Source organism: Heliconius melpomene, chromosome 16 (assembly GCF_056956725.1).
Source record: "Heliconius melpomene rosina isolate 202511_hmr_F chromosome 16, ASM5695672v1, whole genome shotgun sequence".
Lineage (NCBI taxonomy): Eukaryota > Metazoa > Arthropoda > Insecta > Lepidoptera > Nymphalidae > Heliconius > Heliconius melpomene.
The window spans coordinates 11,385,175-11,406,784 of record NC_140404.1 but is presented as its reverse complement, the minus strand read 5'-3'; the positions used below and the strand labels follow the sequence as shown (position 1 = coordinate 11,406,784).

The following is a 21,610-nucleotide window of genomic DNA, read 5'->3' as shown; positions in this document are numbered from 1 at the left end:
AAGCCTACTCTGAACAATGTTATTATTTGTCTATACCAAAGGAAGTAAAATTTTTCATTAAGAGTTTAAAACCTGAGTTGAAGTTGAGGATTACACCAAAACTGTCAGTCGTGTCAGTATAGAATAATAATATATGAATGAAAATAGAATAAAAAATACAAAAATTACGTTTATTAGATATTTATAACATACATACATTTATATAATATAATACTTAAATAATAATTAGTTATACACAAATAACAAATTAAATCAAAATTATGATATACATGTCTATATATTATTATAAATATAATATTATGTTATATAGCTTGATGCTATGAATGATACACACAAAATGCAAATATATACTTATAACAAAATTTAGTGTGGCTTTGAATCTGTTATATTTTTTTAGCTCCTAGCCATATCTCCCACGCGCCGCCAAATTTTCAAGACCTTACGCAGTGAATGGCGGAACTCAACGCCATGCTTTGTTTGTTACCAGAGCGTGCAAAAATAATTTAATCTCCCGAGTGGGAATCGAACCCACAACCGTCGCGTTTAGTCAGATTCCACGCCACTGGCACACTATGGCCTCAAATATACAATATCGGCCACTGACATAAATTACAAAATAAAATAAACTAAAACATTGCAATACATCAAACAACATTAAAAGCAAATCAGTATTTTAAAAAATGCAAGAAATACATATAGAATAAAAGAAAGAAAACCGTGTTAAACCGAGCATAATCGCGGACAAAAGGCTAGCCATACTAAATATAAGAGAAAATAATATATTTCTATAAGGTAATAATATATTGAAATATATCCGAATAAGATCGTCTCAAGGTCGTTACAAGAATCCCCTTTACATTGTCTGAGCGTTACAAAGATTTCATTCTTGTCCCAAAAATGGTCTCTTTAAGAACTATTTTTTTATTATAATAGCCACATATGGGGTCGAGGGAACCTAGTGTTAGGACACTCCGATCTGAGACCGCCCAATTTCGGAACCACTGCGCGTTTTGTGCCGTTATGGCCTTTGTCTTGCCAGAGCGAGGTAATGAAAATAATTCATTCTCACGAGTGGGAATCGAACCCACAACCGTCATGTTCACAATCAGACGCCACGATATGATACGCCTGTCTTTCTGTTTTAAATATAAAAAAAGCTAAATATAATAAGTTTTTACATAAATATCTCTAAACGACTTTTATAAGACTTACTTAAAGCAAGTCTTATAACAATACAGAACCCATACGAATAATTTATTTAAAATTACATAAATTTCGCGTATCACTCTGACTACACTGTTTCCGTTTCCGTGCCCTAAGGGTAAAACGGGATCCTATTACTAAGACAGCGCTGTCTGTCTGTCACCAGGCTGCATCTCATGAACTCTGACAGTCATACAGTTGAAATTTTCAGAGATGTATTTCTTTTGTCGCTATAACAACAATTTATTTATTTTTTTGTCATTAAAATGTGTCTTAGAAGCCAACTACTAATATTATTAAAGTTTTTGAGGATGGATTTATTTGTTCCACTTTTACGCAAAAACTACTGAACAAATTTAGATAACACTTTATAGTAATATAACTTATAATGTAAGATTTGAATTATTATTTTATTGTAACGAATTTAGTTATAATATAACAATAAGTTCAAGCGGGCGAAGCCGTTTCAGTAGCTAGTATAATATAAAGAAACCCCCTGTTTCGGGTGTAAAGACCTGCGCGTCTACCCACCGCTGACGCGGGTCGTCGCCACGCACAAGAGAGACGGCCAGACTAAATATATATAGACTGCCCTTGAAAAGGACAGATGAAGCTCAATTGGTAGTGTCAAAGTTAAATCAATAGTGAAACTCTGTAACGTTTGTACTGACGCTATGGAAGAATAATATAGTTATTGTTTTAATTTATTTTTTGTATAAACCAATATATAAGAAATCAGTTTAACGCGTTATTCCGGATAGCAGGGCAAAGGGCTAGTGTTAAGACACTCCGTTCTCAGTGTTCCGTCCAATTATTGAGACATTGCGAGTTGATGGATGGAACTGAACGCCTCGTTTAATCATTTCAAATAGGTATATTGAAAACTATTATCTATGTACGTGTGCAGAAAATCAGAAGGTCATGGATTCAATCCAAATTGGGGGAATGTTTTTATTTATAATTTCATTTCCCCCGTCTAGACAGACAAATTACACCGTGGGGTTTCCCTACCTAACACGCAATGCTTTAAAAAGGTCAGAAAATGAAATTGCAACGTATTAATAAAAACGCGTAGCTAAATTCGAAAAATTTGGAGATTGTATATAGCTTTCACAAACAGCAAGGTAGGCAAGAGGGAACTATGATACTCCGTTCCTCACTTTCTGCCAAATTTTTTAGGCAGTGTGTATAGTGACGGAACTCAACGCCTCGTTTTGCCTCGTTACCAGAGCGCGGAAATTTAAATGTTTCATTTCCTCGAGTGGAAATCGAACCCACAAACCTGCCCCACTACTGGCTTTAAGATTTTATACGCATTTACAACGTTGGTTGGCAACGTTCTATATTATCAGTATACAAGTGACGTTTGATTTATAAAACTTCACGCGCGACGTCCTATAAAAATAGCAGAGTTAAATGAACTGTATTCATTGGATACATTCAGTATTAAAATAAAAATGCATTTATTGACGCACTATACGCTATAATGACGCAGAAGTGTCTGATGTTACACGCGACGGTAGGGGGTACGATCCCGATCCGATTTTAGGGTGAATGTTTAAATAAATAAAGAAAACGTTCCCTCAAATTATACAAACACGTCGTTGAGTTACGCCAACTAACACACAATGATTTTAAAATGGGCGGATAATAAACAATATATTAGATTGTCTACCTATTCTAAAATACGTAATTAAATACAAAAAATAGGCATTCACAAATACAATACAGACTTGCAATACAACTCACCAATACGACGTATCTACGCAAGTTAGCTTAGCGACGGTGGCGTCGGTAGTACTTGTATTGTTTATCTTATCGCTTCCTGTCCCTCGTACTGATAACGGCATTACCATTGCCATTGACACTGTCGTTCTGTCCTTTCCACTTTTATAGAAACACTATCACCCTATAGTAACTACGAAGCCTTATAAAAGACTCAATGCGAGACTTTTCAAGGCGAAACCTAACACATATATAATATATATAAAGACCCCCAAAACGATACAAAAAATATATAATAGCAAGCAAACAATACTAGGCCATAAAACTGAGTAATATAAACAAATAAAAAAAGGTATTCTCGTACAAACAGCATGCAGCCTGCCGACGTACAGCGTGCGGTACACAATACACATGTTAGCAACAGCTACTGCCACAAATAATTACTTATATTAATTATTATATTATGTTATATTATTTGTATTATATATTTATATATTATTTGCATACTATAAGTAATACGGGATAGGGCGGGGGCGATGTATATAGAAAAAAAATAGAGAAATATAAATACACTCTATTTAAACATGTAATTTATTAAAGATAAAAAACATACAATGTTGTTTTACACAAAATAAAAATAGCAGAGGGTGAGGGGCGCGGGGGGACTGGAGGCGGGCCCCGGGCCCCGGGAACATATACATACGACTCCCATAATATAATACTATATCATATGATACAAGTACACATATACTCGCGGATACTGTCACGTGTCACGTGTCAAGCAACTCAACTCTCAGCGTCATGTCGCGCTCTCGCCGGTACAAAACTATAATAAATCTTACAAAAATACTTATGCGACTAATTCGAAATGCACAAAGAGGATCGTCATCGCTACAAAAATATTGAGAGATTGGAATGAAAGGTCGAGGCGTCGGCCCCGTGGGCCTCGGCCTAGTTACTTCTCTTCTGCGTCTTAAAGCTAACCGACAGCACCTGACCGTTGAGCGCGTAGCCGTTGAGCGCCTGGATGGCCATCGCGGCCTCGTCGTACTCGCGCATGTTCACGAACGCGAAGCCCTTGTTCTTTTTGGTCTCGGGGTCCTTGATCACCTTGATGGAGTCGATGGCGCCGTACGGCCCGAACAGCTGCCACAGCGCCAGTTCGTCTGCCTCCTCGCCCACGTTGTACACGTACACCGTAGTCTGCGCCGCCAGCCCCGCGCCCACGCCTACGCCCAGCAGCGGCACGGGGCTGGCCGGCGCGCCCAGCAGCGGCAGCGGCGCGTGGTTGGACGCCGCCATGGGGTTGTAGCGCTGCTGCCCCTTGTTTATGAAGGGCAGCGCCTTGCCCGGCGAGGGTAGTAAAGGTGGGGGGGAGGCCTGCGCGCCGAACACCGCAGCGGCAGCGCGCGCGCCGAACGCGCCCACACCGTTGTATGCCGGGCTCACGCCGTTGTACGCCGGCACCGCGGCCGGAGCCCCCGCGCCCGCCGCTGGGGGCCCGCGCGGCCGCGGCGCGTTCTTGTTGGCGCTGGGCTTGTTGGCGAACTTGACGACGATGGCCCCGGCGCCCGTGATGGGCGACTGCCCGTTCATGTGCGTGATGGCGTCCTCGGCCTGCTGCCGGCTCTCGTAGCACACGAAACCGATGCCCTGCGACACGCGGCTGTTGGTGATGTGGCCGAACTGGCCGAACAGCACGTTGAGGCGCTCCAGCGTCATGTCGGGCGGCAGGTTGCTGATGTACAGGTTCGACTCCGTGTCGGGCTTGTGGCTGACCTTGTTCTCGGGGTTGAGCAGCGCGAACGACACTTTGAGCGTCTTACCCTGCATGAGCAGGCCGTTGAAGGCGGCGCGCGCCTTCTCCGCGTCCTCGTGCTTCTCGTACTCCACGAAGCCGTACCCTCTGTTGGCGATCAGCTTGCAGCTCTCGATCTTGCCCATGGCGGAGAACAGCGCGTACATCATGTCGCGCGTCATCAGCTCGGGGATGTAATTCACCATGAGTTTGGTCGGTGACACATTGGAGTTGGCGTCGCCGCCGCCATTCTCCATATTCATGTCGTTGTTTAACATTGTGTCTTTTTGTACGAACTACACTACTAAAAACAAAATACTAACAAAACTCACAATTATAGGGGTTGGCTATTTCATTTGCGACATGAAAACGAACAAAGAACTAACACAAAAAAACGCAAATCGTACGAAAACGCCAACAGCAACGCCGGCTCACAAGTCCATCATCACACGACACATGAACGAGTTTGTTTTTGGAATGTTACCAGAACAATGCGCTTCGTTCTGAACTTTACTATCTTATTTTGTTTAGACATTTACAACAAAAATCTATTCAGATATATGTATAACTGTTCTTACATGTGTAAAAAGTTGTAATTCACACGTGCCTTATGATTATTGTCAAAATAATAATTTTTCTTTTACGTACGTGGCATCATTTAGATTAGTCGATGGAATTGACATTTTATGATTTATAGTCTGTACCAACTTCAAACTGTCTGTTGGGCAATGAATAGATATAATTATTTAAAATTGTAGAATTAATTAATATATTTTAATAATAAAACTTTTGATTTAAATATTATTTTAAGTAAGCAATCAATGTAAAACTTAATTTATTTCATAAATTTTCCGCCTCTACCATTATTTATCTATGTTGTTTTGATTATCTATGATTTTTTACAAGCCAAAATCAGCTGTCATATGTCGAATTCAGTTTTCGTAATAGGTTATGCGAATTGCGAATTATTCAAAATAGTTGTAATTAAACTATTTAAAAACCTTCAAGTGAATAATAAAGACACTCATTATGTTTCTAACAAATGTGTTGCTTAAAAAAGCTAAAAGCAAGTCGGTCTCCACTTTGTAAAATTGTTCAGTTACTAATCTTTATGTTATGGATTACATATTAATATTATTTTATTTCAGAAACATAATGGTGATGATGGAGAGTATGGTTTCGGGACATACATTCAATGCAATACGGGAGCGTCTGGCTGATAAGTTGGAACTTATTCGTTTTGATCCATACAGTAAGTACAATTGTATAGGTTTTTCATTTCAAATTCGTATTTTTACCTGCCATATTCACAATTTCACCATGGGCTTAGGAAGTGAATTAATGTTAATGATTTTAAAATTTTCAATCTATTATGTACTCTACAGTGGCTTTAGAGAAGTCATTAATATCAGTTTTAATAATATTTATCAATGAATATTTAAAGAGCAAAGAAATGAAAATTAAATATTTCATTTCCCCCAATGACAATCAACCCACAACCTGTTGCATTTGAAGTTACACATTTTGGTCTCTGTGTCACTACTAGCCTTGATATTTACTTTCTGTTTACAAAAATTAGAAAGAATATTTGTTTGGAATTAATATTCTGAAAAATTGATTATATCTTACTTATATTGACAATGGCTGACATTATTTTATATTAGGATATCTTAATTTTAACAAAGATAAATTTCTAAAATTCTATTTTTCTTATTGTGTATTGCAATATACTACTTCAAAGTTAGTTTAGTTTCTCTTCCTTTTTTAGCCTCACATAGCAGGGTAGGCAGAGGGTTCCGTTTTAAGCTTGCATGCCTTGTTACCAGAGTTATTAAATAATTCATTTCCCCAAGTGGGAATATAACCAACAACCATCACAATTTCAGTTACACCCTTGTGTTGTCAGGCCACAACAGCGATTAGTCTATATAAATATTTCACTTATATATTAGCTTTACACTGTATCCTGCACACAGCAGGGTAGACAGAGAAATTAGTGTTAAGATAGTCCTCTCCCCATTTTTCACCGAATTCTGGAGGCATTGCATGTTGAGTGGCTCAAACTCAACTCTGCACTTTGCTTCAGCATCAGAGCAAACAAATGAAATTAAAATTTTAAACAAATATTACAAGTATTTCCTCAAATGGGGGTTGGACTCATGACCAGTTGTGTTTACACTCACACATTTGAGCCCCTACGCCAGAATTGGCATTATATTTCAGTTTTTGTGTAGTTATAAATAAGATTTTTTTTTATACTCCAATCAGTAGTTTGTTATATTAGTGTGTTCTACCAATATTTTTAGACAATTTATCTAAAACATTTATTTCTAATGAAATTGTAATATTTTGTAAAATTAAAAAATTCCACATAAATAAAATATTAATAAATAATTTATTCCCTTGAGTAGGGATTGAACCGACAACCGTCGCATTATACCCTTGTGTCCATGCTCCACTACAGTCTATGTATTTATGTATTGTTTAACATTTTCCAGTTCAACATGAGAGTTTATACAAAGAGAAGAAGAAAATTAGAAGCATAAAATGAATCCAAATAACAGGCCAAACAATATAATTAGTAAATAGGTTAGTAAATAAAAAAACTGTTTAAATTTTAAATAATATTTTAATTGTACTTTAAAATCAATAAAATCTTTGGGTTACAATGTTGTTTTATTACTAATAATAAAATTATTTTAAGTACTGTAAATATTATTCCATCATAATTATATGAAATGGTGATATATTGAATTATATGTAATAGGGAAGATGTCATATTGGATGGTTGTGGGTTTGATTCCCATTCAGGGGAATAAAATTTAATTTCTACGCACTCACTTAAGGAAATGTGCGGCTTTATTTTCCGCCACTTACCACGGAAAGCGCGTGTTATATTTATTCATTTATATTTTGACTATATAATATGAAAGTTTGTCTATAGTAAATAAATGATTTTATTTGTATATGAAATCGTTATTTTTTATATAAATTATGTTTTACATATAATTCAATATATAACTATATAGTTATATTACACAATATAATAATAAATTTAGAATATATGCTTTACTTCTTCATACTTACTCTATGTAGGATTGTAGGTTCAATACCGTGAGGTTTTCGAAAAGTGCTCTTAACATTAATAAATCATACAAATAGATTCATAATTGAAACATTTTTATCAATATTTAAATTTTTGTTTAATCAATATTTTTTTATTTTATAGAAGTGTCATGTAAATATTCTATCAAAGATCAATTTTGGACTGTACTTTGCCGATTTAAAAATATATATATATTATTGGTATATACTATACTATATAAAATATGTATAATATAAATAAATATTGGTTACTCTGAAGAATTATATATTATAATTTTCTTCTCAGGCAACAAAGTGCGGCGTTGAGTTCGACATTCTACGCGCAATGTTTCGAAAATTGGACGAAGTCTGAGAAAATAAGTACGATATACTGCGTGAAGCTAAAAGAAATGTTAGAAAAATTAACAAATTATACCAGAAATAAAAAACTTATTTTTTTTTTCTGACTCAACTAAATCTGCAATGAACAGTCCGATACATTTTTTTTTAGACTTCCTATAGAAATAACTAAATAACTTACATCTAAAGATAATCATATATTAAATACTTAAAAGTACTCTCACTATTTTTTTATACTATCAAATACTAATTATAATAATAATAATGATTAGATTTTTAATAAAATTTAAAGATTTATATCAACGAGTTACACAAACTTTTTATTTGACATTACACAAAAGAATTTATTATTTGACATTAATTGTTTTTAAAATAATACACAGTTGTTAGTATAGCTTATTTATAAAATTGACTAGAATTCTGTAAGATAATTTATTTATATATTATTATAATATGTATTTAAAGAGTTTCTTCAAATATTATTAAAAATAAAATTTAATATTATTTCGAAAAAAAAATAAACAGTGGTACTGTTTAATTTGTTTCTTAAAATAATTTAAAGGGAAAAATAATTATTAACATGCGTGAATATGACAACTTATATATTTAGTTACTATATATATTTAGAGTGCTTATATATATATTAAAAATATTTAATTAAAACTGCACTCTAAGTCACAAATTAGCATTTAAGTGTCATTAAGTTTGTATTAATATTTATACAATATTTTTTTTATTATTAAAAAAATAATATTATCAATATGAAATATAATTATAGTATAAACACAAATATAATCAAAAAATATAAACACAGATCATATATTAAGATTATATAAAATAAGATGGTTAATCTAATTATTAAAATATTGACATTATAAAGAGTCTAAAACACAATTACAATTTAATTGTAATTATAATTTTAAATATACTTTCTTTGGCTCATTTATATATAATTGTTTATAGATATAGTTATTTACAATATGGCGGAAGGTGAATAAGTATAATTTTGGTCCACTACTAAATTAATGGTTAAAGTTTCCTATTGAATTTAAAAAATAAAAATAGGGAATGTAAATAGCGTTAAGTATAGATTACTTATATTAAAATATTTGCCAACAGTACATAAGTTGGAATGAAACTTAAATATATAAAAGAAATTATGAACATATAAAAGGGATATATGGTCATTGAAGTAGAAGAACGGAATTGCTTAGGCACTACTGTTTCACCGCCTACCTTAATTTGAGGCATAAAACGCGAAATTAAAAAAAATATGTTTATTTTTAAAGATAAGATAGTTATAAAGGGTTTTTTTATAATTCTTTAAAATGAAGTTAGTATCCACCATAAGGAGACTATACATTACTTAAATAACAGTAAAATTATCATATAATTTGACAAGACATATTTTATATTGTTATTTTAAATGGTGTTTACAACAAATTAAAGTTAATATTATATGTTAAACAATATTTAAGTATAAATAATTATATTATGAATAGATTTCGAAAGGCCGAATAAATCACGTTTTTTTATTCTATTTCTTCAACAGTCGTTAATAATCGTTCCTTTATTCGTTTTTTGTAATAATATCACAAACGTTAGATTTTAATTTTACTAATTTAGAAAATAAATAAATATATCAATTACAATTATTACTATTATTAAAAAATATGTAGATTTTTTAATAATAATAATATTTATTTGTATAATTTTTGCAAATTAAATAAAGAATATAATTTGAATACTAAAAACTCACTATAATATTAGAAAGGGAAATATCACTTACATAATAATAATAATATAAATTGCTTTTAATAATAATTATTATTATTAAAAATGATCATAATACACAATAATAATATTAAATGTATTAATTATAATAAAAGTTAATTTAAAACTTTAAATTTAAGAGTAATTATATCAGATAGCTTAATAATAACCTTTTAATTATTTTTAATAGCTTATCTATAATATTTTGATAATAATTTATTTTAAATATAAATAAGGCTTAGTTGTTATTTTACTGAGCCAAAGGTCGCATATTCAATTCCACAAGCAGCACATTTTTTTAGCTTAGTGATTAAAAATAATATTAATACACACTTTAAAAACTGCATAAACACAATGTTTTTTTTTTGTAAGAATATTTTATTTTTTGGTCTGCGAAATGTCAGAAGAAATTATACAATTATGTTTTTTTTCTGAGACACATTTATCATTTATCATATTACTATAATTAAAAACTATTCAGAAAACAAGATTTATATTATTTTAAATATGTGTATCATTGCAACAAAATATATAAGTATTCTGCTATATTGAAGAATATTTATTTGAACTGAATTTTAGGAACGCTTAAGCAAATATTTGTATAGTAATAACTATTTATAAATAAGATGCTGCACATTATTTCAAATATACATATGTATACATACATATATAATTTTTATTATATATTAATCAATTATGCAAAAAATATGCAATATAATTTAGTGATAGATTCACATAATTTACAAGATATTTTAAAAGAAGTAAATACATCCATTCATTCTTAATATTATTTATAATAAAATTAAATAATTTAAATATACATTAAAATTAAATTATGGGTGTAGTTTATGTATTGTAAGTATATATTTCGCATACTTAAATTCAACTATGTCATTGTTTTTATAGAACGAACAGGTTAGTGAATAATATTGCAAAAAAAAAACAGATGGCATCTGAGTCAAGTTATTTGGACACTATTAAAAAAAATATATATTTAGTGTGTTTATTAGTTTCAATTATAATACAGGAAATATTAAAACACCTTCAATAAAATTGTAACACTATAAAATTGAATAATATTACTCAATTCAATGTTCTATAGTCACAGATATGACATATGTATATATAACCACAAAAACTAAAAAATGAACTAAATTAATAAATACAGTTTTCATATAACCATATAACTAAAATATTCACATGCTCACTCACTGCGGAAGTCATTTGCTCCAATGCTGGATGTATGTTGGGATGTATATATGTATAATCTCCAAAATTAAAAATAAATATAGTTACTATATAACTAAACTTGTCACTGTGTTCACTCACTCACTCACCGCGCAAGTCATTTGCTCCAATAGAGGAGCTATGTCGGGATACTTTCATGCAAAAAACTCTGTCTTGCTGGCCATCTCGAATTCTGATTCCTCCATCTTGTACATTTCGATTAGCTGAAATTTTTTATTTTTTATATTTAGTACTAGCGTCAAAATCGCGGCTTCACCTGCTTAAACTTATTGTTATATTATAGCCAAATTATACACAATCTCATAAAACATTGTCAGCTTCACGCTGTATCCCGCGCACAATATAAAAATAATTTTTCATTTCCTCGAGTGGAGATCGAACCCACAACCGTCGAGTTACAGTCACACCCTTGTTGCCAGTAAAAAAACTACTTACGTTATCAATATCCTTAGAGAGCTCCTCCATTTGCTTATCATGAGTTGCTTTAAGCTTGTCCTTCTCGCGGTTCTGTTTGATTGTCTGGTTCTGGTAATTATTAAAAAAACATACAAAATTAATAACAATAAAATAATAAAATTGAGAACGGAGTGAAAGAAAAAGTAGACTTGTAACAAATCATTTTAATATATAGAAAACAAAAAATATATAAACGCAGGGGTTATGCGACGTGGCGCAGGGACAGAAACGTTCGACTGTAAGTGCCACAGGTTGTGAAGAATTCCCTTTTTCTTTCCATTCTCAGATTCCTTTTGCCTACCATGCTGTACGCGTTCGAATATAAAAAGAAATATACTGACTCAACTCTATAAAATATCACAAAAACTCACTTTACGTTCATCCATAAACTTCTTAGTGTTATTCTGTTTCTTCTCTCTCAAACGACGGTCCTTTTCTTGCTTTGTTTTAAGTGTCTTATCGTTGGCGACCTCCTTGCTGGTCTCCACGCTGATTTTGGCTTGCCTTGTGTTCATTTCTTTTAGTTCACTGAAATAATATATAAAATATTGTTTTAGAAGTTTAAGACTATAAAATATGTAGTTATGACTTAATAATTAGAAAATCGTTAAAATTTTATTTTCTTTCTAAAGTTTCTGGGAGTTATCATTATAGCTTAAATTTAATATTACACTTCAAACGCGCTTCCTTTTATTAAATTACAATTACCTAGCTCTGAGACAACAAGTACTGGGGGAGGAGTTTATAAGTAATCATCGTCACCTTCTTTAATCTTTTAAGGTTAATCGTACAATTTATACAAGGCAAACACTACTAATCAGCAGTAGATTCACTTTATCTATTATTTTTACAGTACGGTCAGCGAGTCATGGCCGTGAGGTTAGGCTTCCTGAACTATTGTGCATTGTACGTTTGGGAAGAAAATAATCAAAAGAAAGGAAAACTTCTGAAATCAAATCTGCGCAGCCATTCATAACTAATTTCAACGACAACAACAACTTTTTGAGCGCAATGTCGCGGCCACCTTTAAGAATAACTAAATCAATTCTATAATTACAAGTAGTCATCAGTGGAACTCATTAGGAAGCAGGCACTCAACGTAGCTAGAAATATCAAATTGTCAGAGAAACACTAGCGATGTTTTTTTGTTTTATTCAAATCTCACTGGCTCCTCAAGTGGGGAACGGAAGGCCCCTAATGGAAACGGAGTATCTTAATACTAGGTTCCCAAGTTTCCTTTGGCTACCCTGGTACATACGAGTTAAAGCACAATCCTAGAAAAACTCTGGCTCGCTTTTTTGTCTTTAAAGTTCGAACTCGATACTCTTGAAGATTTATCAAGTCAGCAGTCATAAGTAGTGACTAAGCACTAAGCATCGACTCACCGCTCGTGTTTGCCCTCGAGCTGCTTCATCTGCGCGAGCTGCGCCTGCTCGCAACACTTCTTGAGCAGGTCGCGCTGCTCGTGCAGGCGCGAGCTGGCCGCGGCGCATAGCTCCGCGCGCTGTCGCCGCACCAGCTCACCCCACGCCGTGGCCTGTTCGCCCACTAGCTGGCGGAACGTCGAGTCGTTGCTGAGCTGCTCCTTGCTGGAAGGTGGTTAGATTAGATTGTTAATAAAGGCCACCGTGGTGAAGTGGTAGTGTGACAAGTTTGTATTCAATGGTTATGGGTTCGACCATGCTGTGGTGTGCTATCTTACTAACTAATCGGTCGGTCGGTTGCTTAGCAGTAGCTCTTTACTGGAATATTTACTTATTATAACCAATTTTTGCATTTGAAAGGCCAACGAAAACACAAATCTGTATATAAGAGAGAAAAGCTTGAATTTTACATAAGAAAAAGTATACTTCTACGATATAATATGTAGATGTTAACTTTGTATGTAAACGAAGCGGGTCAATTATGTTAAAATAAATTAGAAATTTCAGGACAAAATGATATACAAATAAAAGCTCTCTGCCTACACGGATACGGAAAACACTCCTAAAAATAAACCAAAATATTGACACACGATACAAACAACAAAAATATTTATAACGAAAAACATGAAACTTCCTTTCCTGATACCACGAATCGATAAATTTATATTAATAAATATTGAAGTAATAATAACAATAAATCACGGCCATTCCGGGCTTTACTGGTTCGGGCTGTATCAATAATACTTTGATGCATTTAGGAAAACTCGGTTGATGACGTCATTTGATCGTTAACTATAACGATATAGTTAGTTTCTGGTGAAGTATGAAAATTCTTAGAAATATTTTGACTGTGTAGTATAAGGCCCTTTTTACCTATAATATATTTTGTTGAGTATAATGGTTATGAATTCAAATTTAGTTTGGGGGACAATTTAAATTGTTATAATATACGTATTTATTTTGAGGCCATCGTGCCGCAGGGGCTCAAGAGTGTGAGTGTAATGCGACGATTGTGAAATCGATTCCCACTGGGGGGAATAATTATATATTAATATTTTATTTCTATCTATAATTATTTATTAATATTTTCATTTTTTTGCTCTGGTGCTAAGGGCAAAACTCGGTATTGTGTTCCGCCACTCAACAATCAGTGCCTAGAAAGTGGGAAAGATGTGTTTTAACACCAGGTTTCTTCTCTGCCTATCCTGCTATATTCGGGGTATAGCGTGAAGCTAATATATAAAACCAGCTTCACGCTGTATCCTGCACACTGCAGGGTAAGTACAGGGAAACATTTTTTCTGCCTACCCCGCAATATAGAGTAAATTAAAAAAAAAGTAAACAACATAACTCACTTCTTTCCCTTAATCATCTTCTCGAGAGCGGCACACTGCTGCTTCTGGAGCGTCATCTTCTCTTTGGCGTGGCGTTTCTTCATTGCTTCCAGGTCCTTCTGTTGTTTACGACCGGTTTTGACGAAGCCCTTCTCCTTTTGTAGACTTTCGACTGTTATTGGCTCGAAGACTAGAGGCTCTGTTGAATGATTTAATAAATAAGTATATAAAACGTATTGTTTCATTATGTTTAGGTATTTAATTTATACAAACTCCTTACACTTTAAAATATTATATTGTGATCTTTGTCTCGTTACCAGTACTCGTGCGGGAATCGAACCCACAACCTGTCGCGTTAACAATCGCACACTTGTGCCCCTGCGCCACGATTGGCCTCTTTATTATTAATGCAGTAAATTTTGATGTTTTCTATATATACATTTTTCTATATTTTTGTAAAGAAAAGAACAAACTAAACGTAATGACGCATCACTTCGTATTCCTGTTTTCATTCAAAAACATATTTTTTACTAAAGTTGGCAAATGTAAATAGAATAATATACCTAACAAGTTTTTTTTTTTTTTTTACTGTTACTATTTTGATACTGTTAAATAATTAAACCGAACAAAAGATCTTGAGTGTGAGTTATTCTAGATCGGCAATTTTTTCTTCCTTTCTTCAATTATTCAATGCATTAGGGTAACTAACGAATATTTCTAACGTACTAAAAATCAATGTTCACCTAGAAGACACCCAAGGTATCTTAAGAAACCCTAACCATACCTTGGTAACCATAACTTGGATAGGTCACCGAAAATAGTACTGATTGATATGTAAACGTAATTATTAGAAATATCCGGAGTTACTGGAATGTAACTTAGTTAAATATGTATATATATACTAATTAAATAGATAAGATTGTTTCTCGTTATATAGAACATCTTCGGAATTAAACTTAGAAGAGGTGCACAGATTAAAATCGAGCTTTGTTTTTATATAAAACTTAACATAGAAATATCTTAAACTAAAGGCTATAGAAACAGCTACATTACCCATATTTGCAATACACTTCCACATTATACATACATATATTTTACAGCACTCACTTTTAATCATATACTTTAAATTAAAAAAACAAAAAGCATATTAATTTAAAATTAAAACAACTATATTTAAATTGGGTGAACGTTTGTTTGGCTTGACTGTTGGTAATGTAGTGTGGACGGTACACGCGTAAGGCCAATCGACTTCACTCAATATCTATAGCTGTATGAGAAAACCACTGGAGTCTGTGGTACACGAGATGAGTAGAGACGATTTTATAGAGGAATGTTTTTTTTTGTTTCAGAAATAGTTTTTTATTCTCCACTTTCAAAGTCAAAGTCAAAGTCAAAATATCTTTATTCCATAAAAATGCTTAACATTCACTTGGACATGTCATAAAAGATAAAAAAATGCAAAACAAAATAACCAAAAAAAATGTGCAATTTTGACTTGAAAAAAGCCCGTTCAAATGGTTGAGCTCATGAGAAGATACAGGCAAAGAAACTCATGGCCACTCTTTTTAAATGCCAACATTTGTTATAAATCACAATTAACAATTTTAAATTAGAAATAGAGCAACTCATTTCCAAACATCTTTATCGCGAACATAATCTTTAACAGAGTAATAAGCTTTTTGGCAGAGCCTGTGCTTTACCACTTTTTTAAATTTGTTCAGTGATAAATTAACCACGTCGTTTGGAAGTTTGTTATAAAAGTGTATACTTTGACCTACGAATGAGTGAGACACTTTATGGAGCCTAGAGAAGGGCACAGCAAGCTTATTTCTATTTCTTAAATTATATTGATGGAGGTCACTGTTTTTATTAAATTTATTAATATTCTTATGCACATATACTAAGTTGTCGTAAATATATTGGGAGTGTAGTGTGAGGATGTTAAAGTCTTTGAATTTATTCCTTAAACTCAACTATGTAGTGGCAGTTTAGAAGTTTAAATGATAGCTTCATCATCTCAAATTATTCAAATTATCGAGTAATATGCGTCTTCTACATAGATACAATGGTTTGTTATTAACCATCCAAAAGATTTGTTTAAAAAGGTTAATTCACTTTTTAAATTATAAAAATGGAGAATCTCAATTTAAAATATTCATTTATCGCGCAGCGGGAAAGAGACCCATTATGAATTCAATGGTCGATCGAGTAACACCAAATGTCATTAGGCAATATCTTGAAACCTGGCGGAGAGTGGAGAACGGAATGGCAGTAAATGATCTGTAAAATCCATTCATTGTCGCATTTATTTATAACTTTCCAACTAATCATTGCATAAGTTTCTAAAGTAAAATTTATTTGAATTCGTTACTTAACAGCGAAATAAAAAGAAAAAAAAATCATGGATTCCGGCTAGTTAAATTTTAAAATTTAAAAAATCTATCCGCTGCCGCTTTCATTTACACCACTTCCATAAAGTTGTTCCAAAAATATCGCTGTCATAGCGGCGCATTAGCCGGAGAATGTTCGTTTCAGTATAAATTATGAATTTCGCTTCTATTTACGTTTTTCATAATATAAACATTTGAGCTCACCTCTGTACTAAATTGTTTGAATTGCAGGTTAAAATGTAGAGTAGTAGAATTTAGTGTATTAGACGTGGTTAGTGAGTACAAATCTCGTACGAGATACGAGACTTAGAGGGAGAGAGAGAGAGAGCTCTGTGTTATATCACTTTGTCCTTCATGTTCCGCTTGAAAAGCGACATTGACTCCGTAAACCAAAATATTGTTTCTCCTTGAAATTTGATTATATTTGGACTAACCTTTTAGGAAGTCATCGTTGCACACTAGCAAGGTCTGACTGTAAGCGCGACTGCTGTGGGTTTGATAACGTTCAAGGGGATGATAACATTTATCTACTACAGAGAAATTGCGGCGTTGAATTGAACAGAAAATTCAATGTCTCTAAAATCGGGCAGTGGTGGGAATTGGATGAAACGGAGTATCTTAACGTCACTTGGTTCCCTCTGCCTACCCTGGTATGCAGGAAAAAGGCTGACGCTGCGTATTTGGACTAAATATAAATTTAGCGAGTTGGATTTTGAACACATTACCAATTTTTCTTACGATAACTAGTTAAAAAAAAATAAACAAAAGAATTTTCCTAAATTCTTCTTTAAAGCAAACCCCTACACAAAATGTATTACGGTTATCCCGTTACATACTCTTATATGTATGCAATAAATATTTATATTGCGGACTAATATATTCCACTAACCCGACATACTTTAAACAGACTTACTCGAGTTTATTTAGATGATGCATGTTATATTTTAAGAAAGTACTTTGGGAAATTGTATTGAATTGAGTACGGGGAGTTCATTCATAGAGACTGGAAACTGAGCTGGACTCCTAGACCTCTGCCACGATCCTGACCTGCTATGCCTACTGAGCGTCGTCCGGTTCTTGTCATTCGGATATAATATGTCATATAATAATTTTAAAAAATCTTTCTTCTAACTCACCTTCTTTCTTCTCCTCCGGTTTCTTCTCCGGAGCACTTTCTTCGATACCCATTTGTTTCATGTTGTCTGTACGTTCTTTGGCCGCGCCCATGAACGCGCGAGGATCCGACAGGGCCGCCATGAAATCTGTATAAAACATATTTATTTGGAGAAATAGTCCCTTTTTTAAGAATGTGGTATTTATTATGAGGTGGATTAAATTATGAAACGACACTTATAAAATAACGCGTCAAGTACAAGTTTTTCAACTCTCGCTCACTGAGAGTTCCGAGGGCTTCGTATCAATTTCATGATTGTGATTCAATGGGAAGTACAACATATAAAAAATATATTTTTATAAGTAGTATTTCTCATTTATTTATGTTGACTTAGAAGCTTAATTTCTTCTGTATCCTAAAGGATTGTAGCCTTGGATATTTGATGTTAATTATAGCTTGATAAGTTCACATGATCTTAAGAAAAATGGTCTTGACAGAAAGAACGACAGACAGAGACTTGGAAAACAAAGTGATCTTATTTGGTTTTGAAGTACGGTACATCGAGAAGTGAGCATTAGCTAAAAAAAGTGCCAGAACTGAGTCCTACCTTCAAATCCATCCGGTACGTAGATCTTAAGCTCAATATTACAGAACAACATAGGCAAAGACATGGGGAAGTTAGCTTCAGTTCTTAGAGATATATGTCTATAGCCAGCTTGGAGACCGTCGAGTGGTAGAATCCTTTGACCGAGTAGTTTACCGTTTTCATCATAAACACCGAAACGCAGTACCGCTAAGTCAGGGAGTACTACCTGTTTTATGTTAAAATATTAAGAAAGTTAATAAAAAATAAGTAAATAAAAGATAAAGAAAGAGAATAATGAATTCCCTCAAAACGTGGAAATGAACTCGCAATCATCGCGTCTAAAGTCAAACGCTACATTTAAGTAATTATAGTAAATAACAACCATGTTGTCGCAGTGGTACACTGTCGCGATTGTTGTAAGTTCAATCCATTTTTTTAAATATTTAAATTATTTCCGTTCCGTTTCTTCACATCACTCAACACATACTATCTTCAAAATAACCACCGAAAAAGAAAAAAGAACATAAAGTACTGATATTATCTCACCTTTCTGAACAAAAATGGTTCTTCGTTGTAAACTGGGTTCAATCCGTTCGCGGGGACCATTCTTGTACGGAACTCTTTACGGATGGTATCGGAGGGAAGCCCGTACATATCCACTTCGACGTACGTACCAACTTTCTTATCTGATAAGAACTGACCGGCTATCACCTGAGGAGATAAGGGTTGTTGATAAAATAAAACTAAAAGATTTTTATGTTTTAAATCTTAACCAAAGTAAAATCTTTCATTTTGAATAACTCTTTAAAATTGAGATATGAGAGACTTAAAAGTGCATTGTGTAAACTACATAATTTTGTTTAACTTTATATTATTTTCCTTTAAACAAATAAAACACATAAAATGAAGACAAATATACTAAAGTTACGTCCTCTGATAAGCCGCTCTTCCAAAGTCGGTATCTACTCGAAGACAAATTTTATATTTAAAATTATCTTCTCTATTTAGCTTGCTAATAAAAAAATCCTTTAAAAAATAAAAAAATACTAAAACCTCCAAACAATCGAACCGCCACCAACCTGCACAGCGCACTGAGCCGCAATCACTCCGTCCACGGGCGCGTCGGCGAATGGATCAAAACTTTTATCAGCTCGTCTCATGAAGTCAGGTTTCAGAAGATACCCACAATTCCCGTTGTATTCAAACTTCCCTTGGTTTAGTTGCATTGGAAGATCTGACGTTTGGAAGTTTAGGGAGACCATTTGACAGCCAGCGTTCCAAAATACCTAGGAAGTATAAGATACGTATTTATTTTCTTATTATTAAGCCTACTAATAATTGATACCATTCACCAAACAAATTCGACAAAATAAAACAAATTTATTTAATAAACAAAATGCTAATTTAAACAAATAATATCGTAGTTCGATAGCGATAAATAATTTTATCATTTATGTTATAGTTAATTGTTATATTAGCTCTACAGTACCGCCGACATTACTGAAGTTTTGGAAACTCGGGGAAAAATACTGTAATCATTTCTACAGCCATCTACAGCTAACTTCAGAAACGGCCACGACTAGACGACTGTACTATACTCTTATATTAAAAAAATGGCAACTCACCTGTGGCATATAATTAGAAGAATCAGCCCTAGTTCCTTTAGGATATATACGAGACATTTGTCTCTTGTTGTAATTAACGAAATCTATCGCTTGGGACTTTAAATAGTTCATTCCGGTGGTTTCCGCGAAGGAAGACATGTTGTGATGGATGTTGCGTTCTGTGGAGAAACATTAAAGAAGACGATATTAGGTATTTACATGCAATAAGACGAATAATAATATATGTTGTTTGTATATACCATAACTCTTTCATATACATTAGAAAATTAAGATATATGAGTACATTTATTTTGTTGGAATGATGTTGTTATATAATTAAATAATTAGTGAAAAAAACACATTAGGCTTAGAACCCACGCCTCTTGTTTACCGGCCAAGTGCCATAAGTTATTATAAAACTAGTTCTTCATTTTCCAAAGACACAAAAACTAAGCTGGATGTTTGTATATTTTACATTTCATAACTCACTCTCAGCCTCCTCGAAGCTCTGGAACTTGATGGGTTGAGCATAGTTCACCATGGAGGATAGCCAGGGATGGACGTTCGTGGTGGAGCCCGTATACTGTACTGGTGGTGGTGCATCGCCTTCAGCACCAGCTGGCGCTTCGGCTACTATTTCTTCTGGCTGTTGGAAAATAACAGGGTGTGACGTTTTTTATTAGGGTATTTTACTTTATATGAAAAAAATAAATAATAAAATATACAGTTAAGATGACTTAGGTAGTAAGAATTTTGTTTATTATAAAAATGTATGGAACATGTGCACTGTCCAGATTGACATTAAAAAGAAAAAGTGTTGATTTTCTTGCCGGCTCTTCTTAGCAGAACTGCCTTCCGAGCCGGTGGTAGTTTTATTTAATCAAAATTCTAATTGAATAAATAATATTATGAATAAGAATTTTTCGAAAAAATTTGCAATACCAGATTACTATTATACAGTACAGTCACCGTGTCGCGATTATAGAAATTCTATCTGTTTAGTCTACAGTTAACAATAGTTGCGAACGGAGTGTCTCAACACTTGGTTTTCTCTGCCTACTCGGCTGTGTGCGGAATACAGGGTGAAGGTGATTTTTTTGATTTACCTATAGTTAACTTCAGGACGGCCACGTCGACCTTCGTCGACCACACTGTACTTTAGTATTCGTACCTTTTTCTCCGGTATTGCTACAGCTGAAGCGTCTTCCTTCACTTCATCCTCAATAACAAACTGCCCTTGACGGAACAATTCTAACTCCTGTTTTTCCACTTCCGTCTTTAAACGCTTATTTTTTATCATAATTTTGCGTTTTAGGAGGCAGGGTGGTGGCAATGGCTGGCCTGGTTCCAACTGGAATTGGATATTATAAAATTTATACGAAGATAGGAAATAAAGGTACAAAGTTATATATTGTTATTAAAGTACGAATTAAAAAAACCAAATCATTTACAGTATCAAAGGAATCTTATTTATAAGTTTACATATTATTATTGTCAATTCTAAGTACAAT

General features: G+C 33.5%; 3 protein-coding genes across 8 annotated transcripts in view; 1 reads left to right on the top strand and 2 right to left on the bottom strand.

Moving 5' to 3' along the window:
* Positions 1 to 151: 151 nt before the first annotated feature.
* Positions 152 to 5,411, bottom strand: fne (ELAV like RNA binding protein found in neurons). The gene has a single exon (XM_085199062.1). It carries the CDS (start codon positions 5,002 to 5,004, stop codon positions 3,880 to 3,882), a length of 1,125 nt encoding a protein of 374 aa, XP_085055188.1. The 5' UTR covers positions 5,005 to 5,411; the 3' UTR covers positions 152 to 3,879.
* Positions 5,412 to 5,632: 221 nt separating this feature from the next.
* mRpL33 (mitochondrial ribosomal protein L33) lies at positions 5,633 to 8,692 on the top strand. Of its 2 annotated transcripts, XM_085199064.1 has the most exons (4): positions 5,633 to 5,796; positions 5,875 to 5,978; positions 7,225 to 7,315; positions 8,118 to 8,692. In XM_085199064.1, the coding sequence occupies exons 1-3, from the start codon at positions 5,756 to 5,758 to the stop codon at positions 7,275 to 7,277; spliced, it is 198 nt and encodes a 65-aa protein (XP_085055190.1). In that variant the 5' UTR covers positions 5,633 to 5,755; the 3' UTR covers positions 7,278 to 7,315; positions 8,118 to 8,692. The 2 variants fall into 2 exon arrangements, with proteins under 2 accessions (XP_085055190.1, XP_085055189.1); XM_085199063.1 differs by having other exon boundaries at positions 5,634 to 5,796; positions 7,225 to 8,692.
* The window catches only part of norpA (no receptor potential A), a 77,698-nt gene continuing 63,423 nt past the window's right edge, over positions 7,336 to 21,610 (bottom strand). For all 5 annotated transcript variants that reach the window (XM_085199057.1, XM_085199054.1, XM_085199055.1 and 2 more), the window contains 12 exons: positions 21,271 to 21,450; positions 20,589 to 20,745; positions 20,121 to 20,278; positions 19,575 to 19,781; positions 19,042 to 19,206; positions 18,517 to 18,721; positions 17,932 to 18,057; positions 14,427 to 14,604; positions 13,033 to 13,236; positions 12,019 to 12,175; positions 11,627 to 11,716; positions 7,336 to 11,394 (listed from right to left, as the gene is read on the bottom strand). In XM_085199057.1, coding sequence (XP_085055183.1) covers positions 11,326 to 11,394; positions 11,627 to 11,716; positions 12,019 to 12,175; positions 13,033 to 13,236; positions 14,427 to 14,604; positions 17,932 to 18,057; positions 18,517 to 18,721; positions 19,042 to 19,206; positions 19,575 to 19,781; positions 20,121 to 20,278; positions 20,589 to 20,745; positions 21,271 to 21,450 — 1,896 coding nt within the window. In that variant the 3' untranslated portion in view covers positions 7,336 to 11,325. The remainder of the gene's footprint in view (positions 11,395 to 11,626; positions 11,717 to 12,018; positions 12,176 to 13,032; positions 13,237 to 14,426; positions 14,605 to 17,931; positions 18,058 to 18,516; positions 18,722 to 19,041; positions 19,207 to 19,574; positions 19,782 to 20,120; positions 20,279 to 20,588; positions 20,746 to 21,270; positions 21,451 to 21,610) is intronic.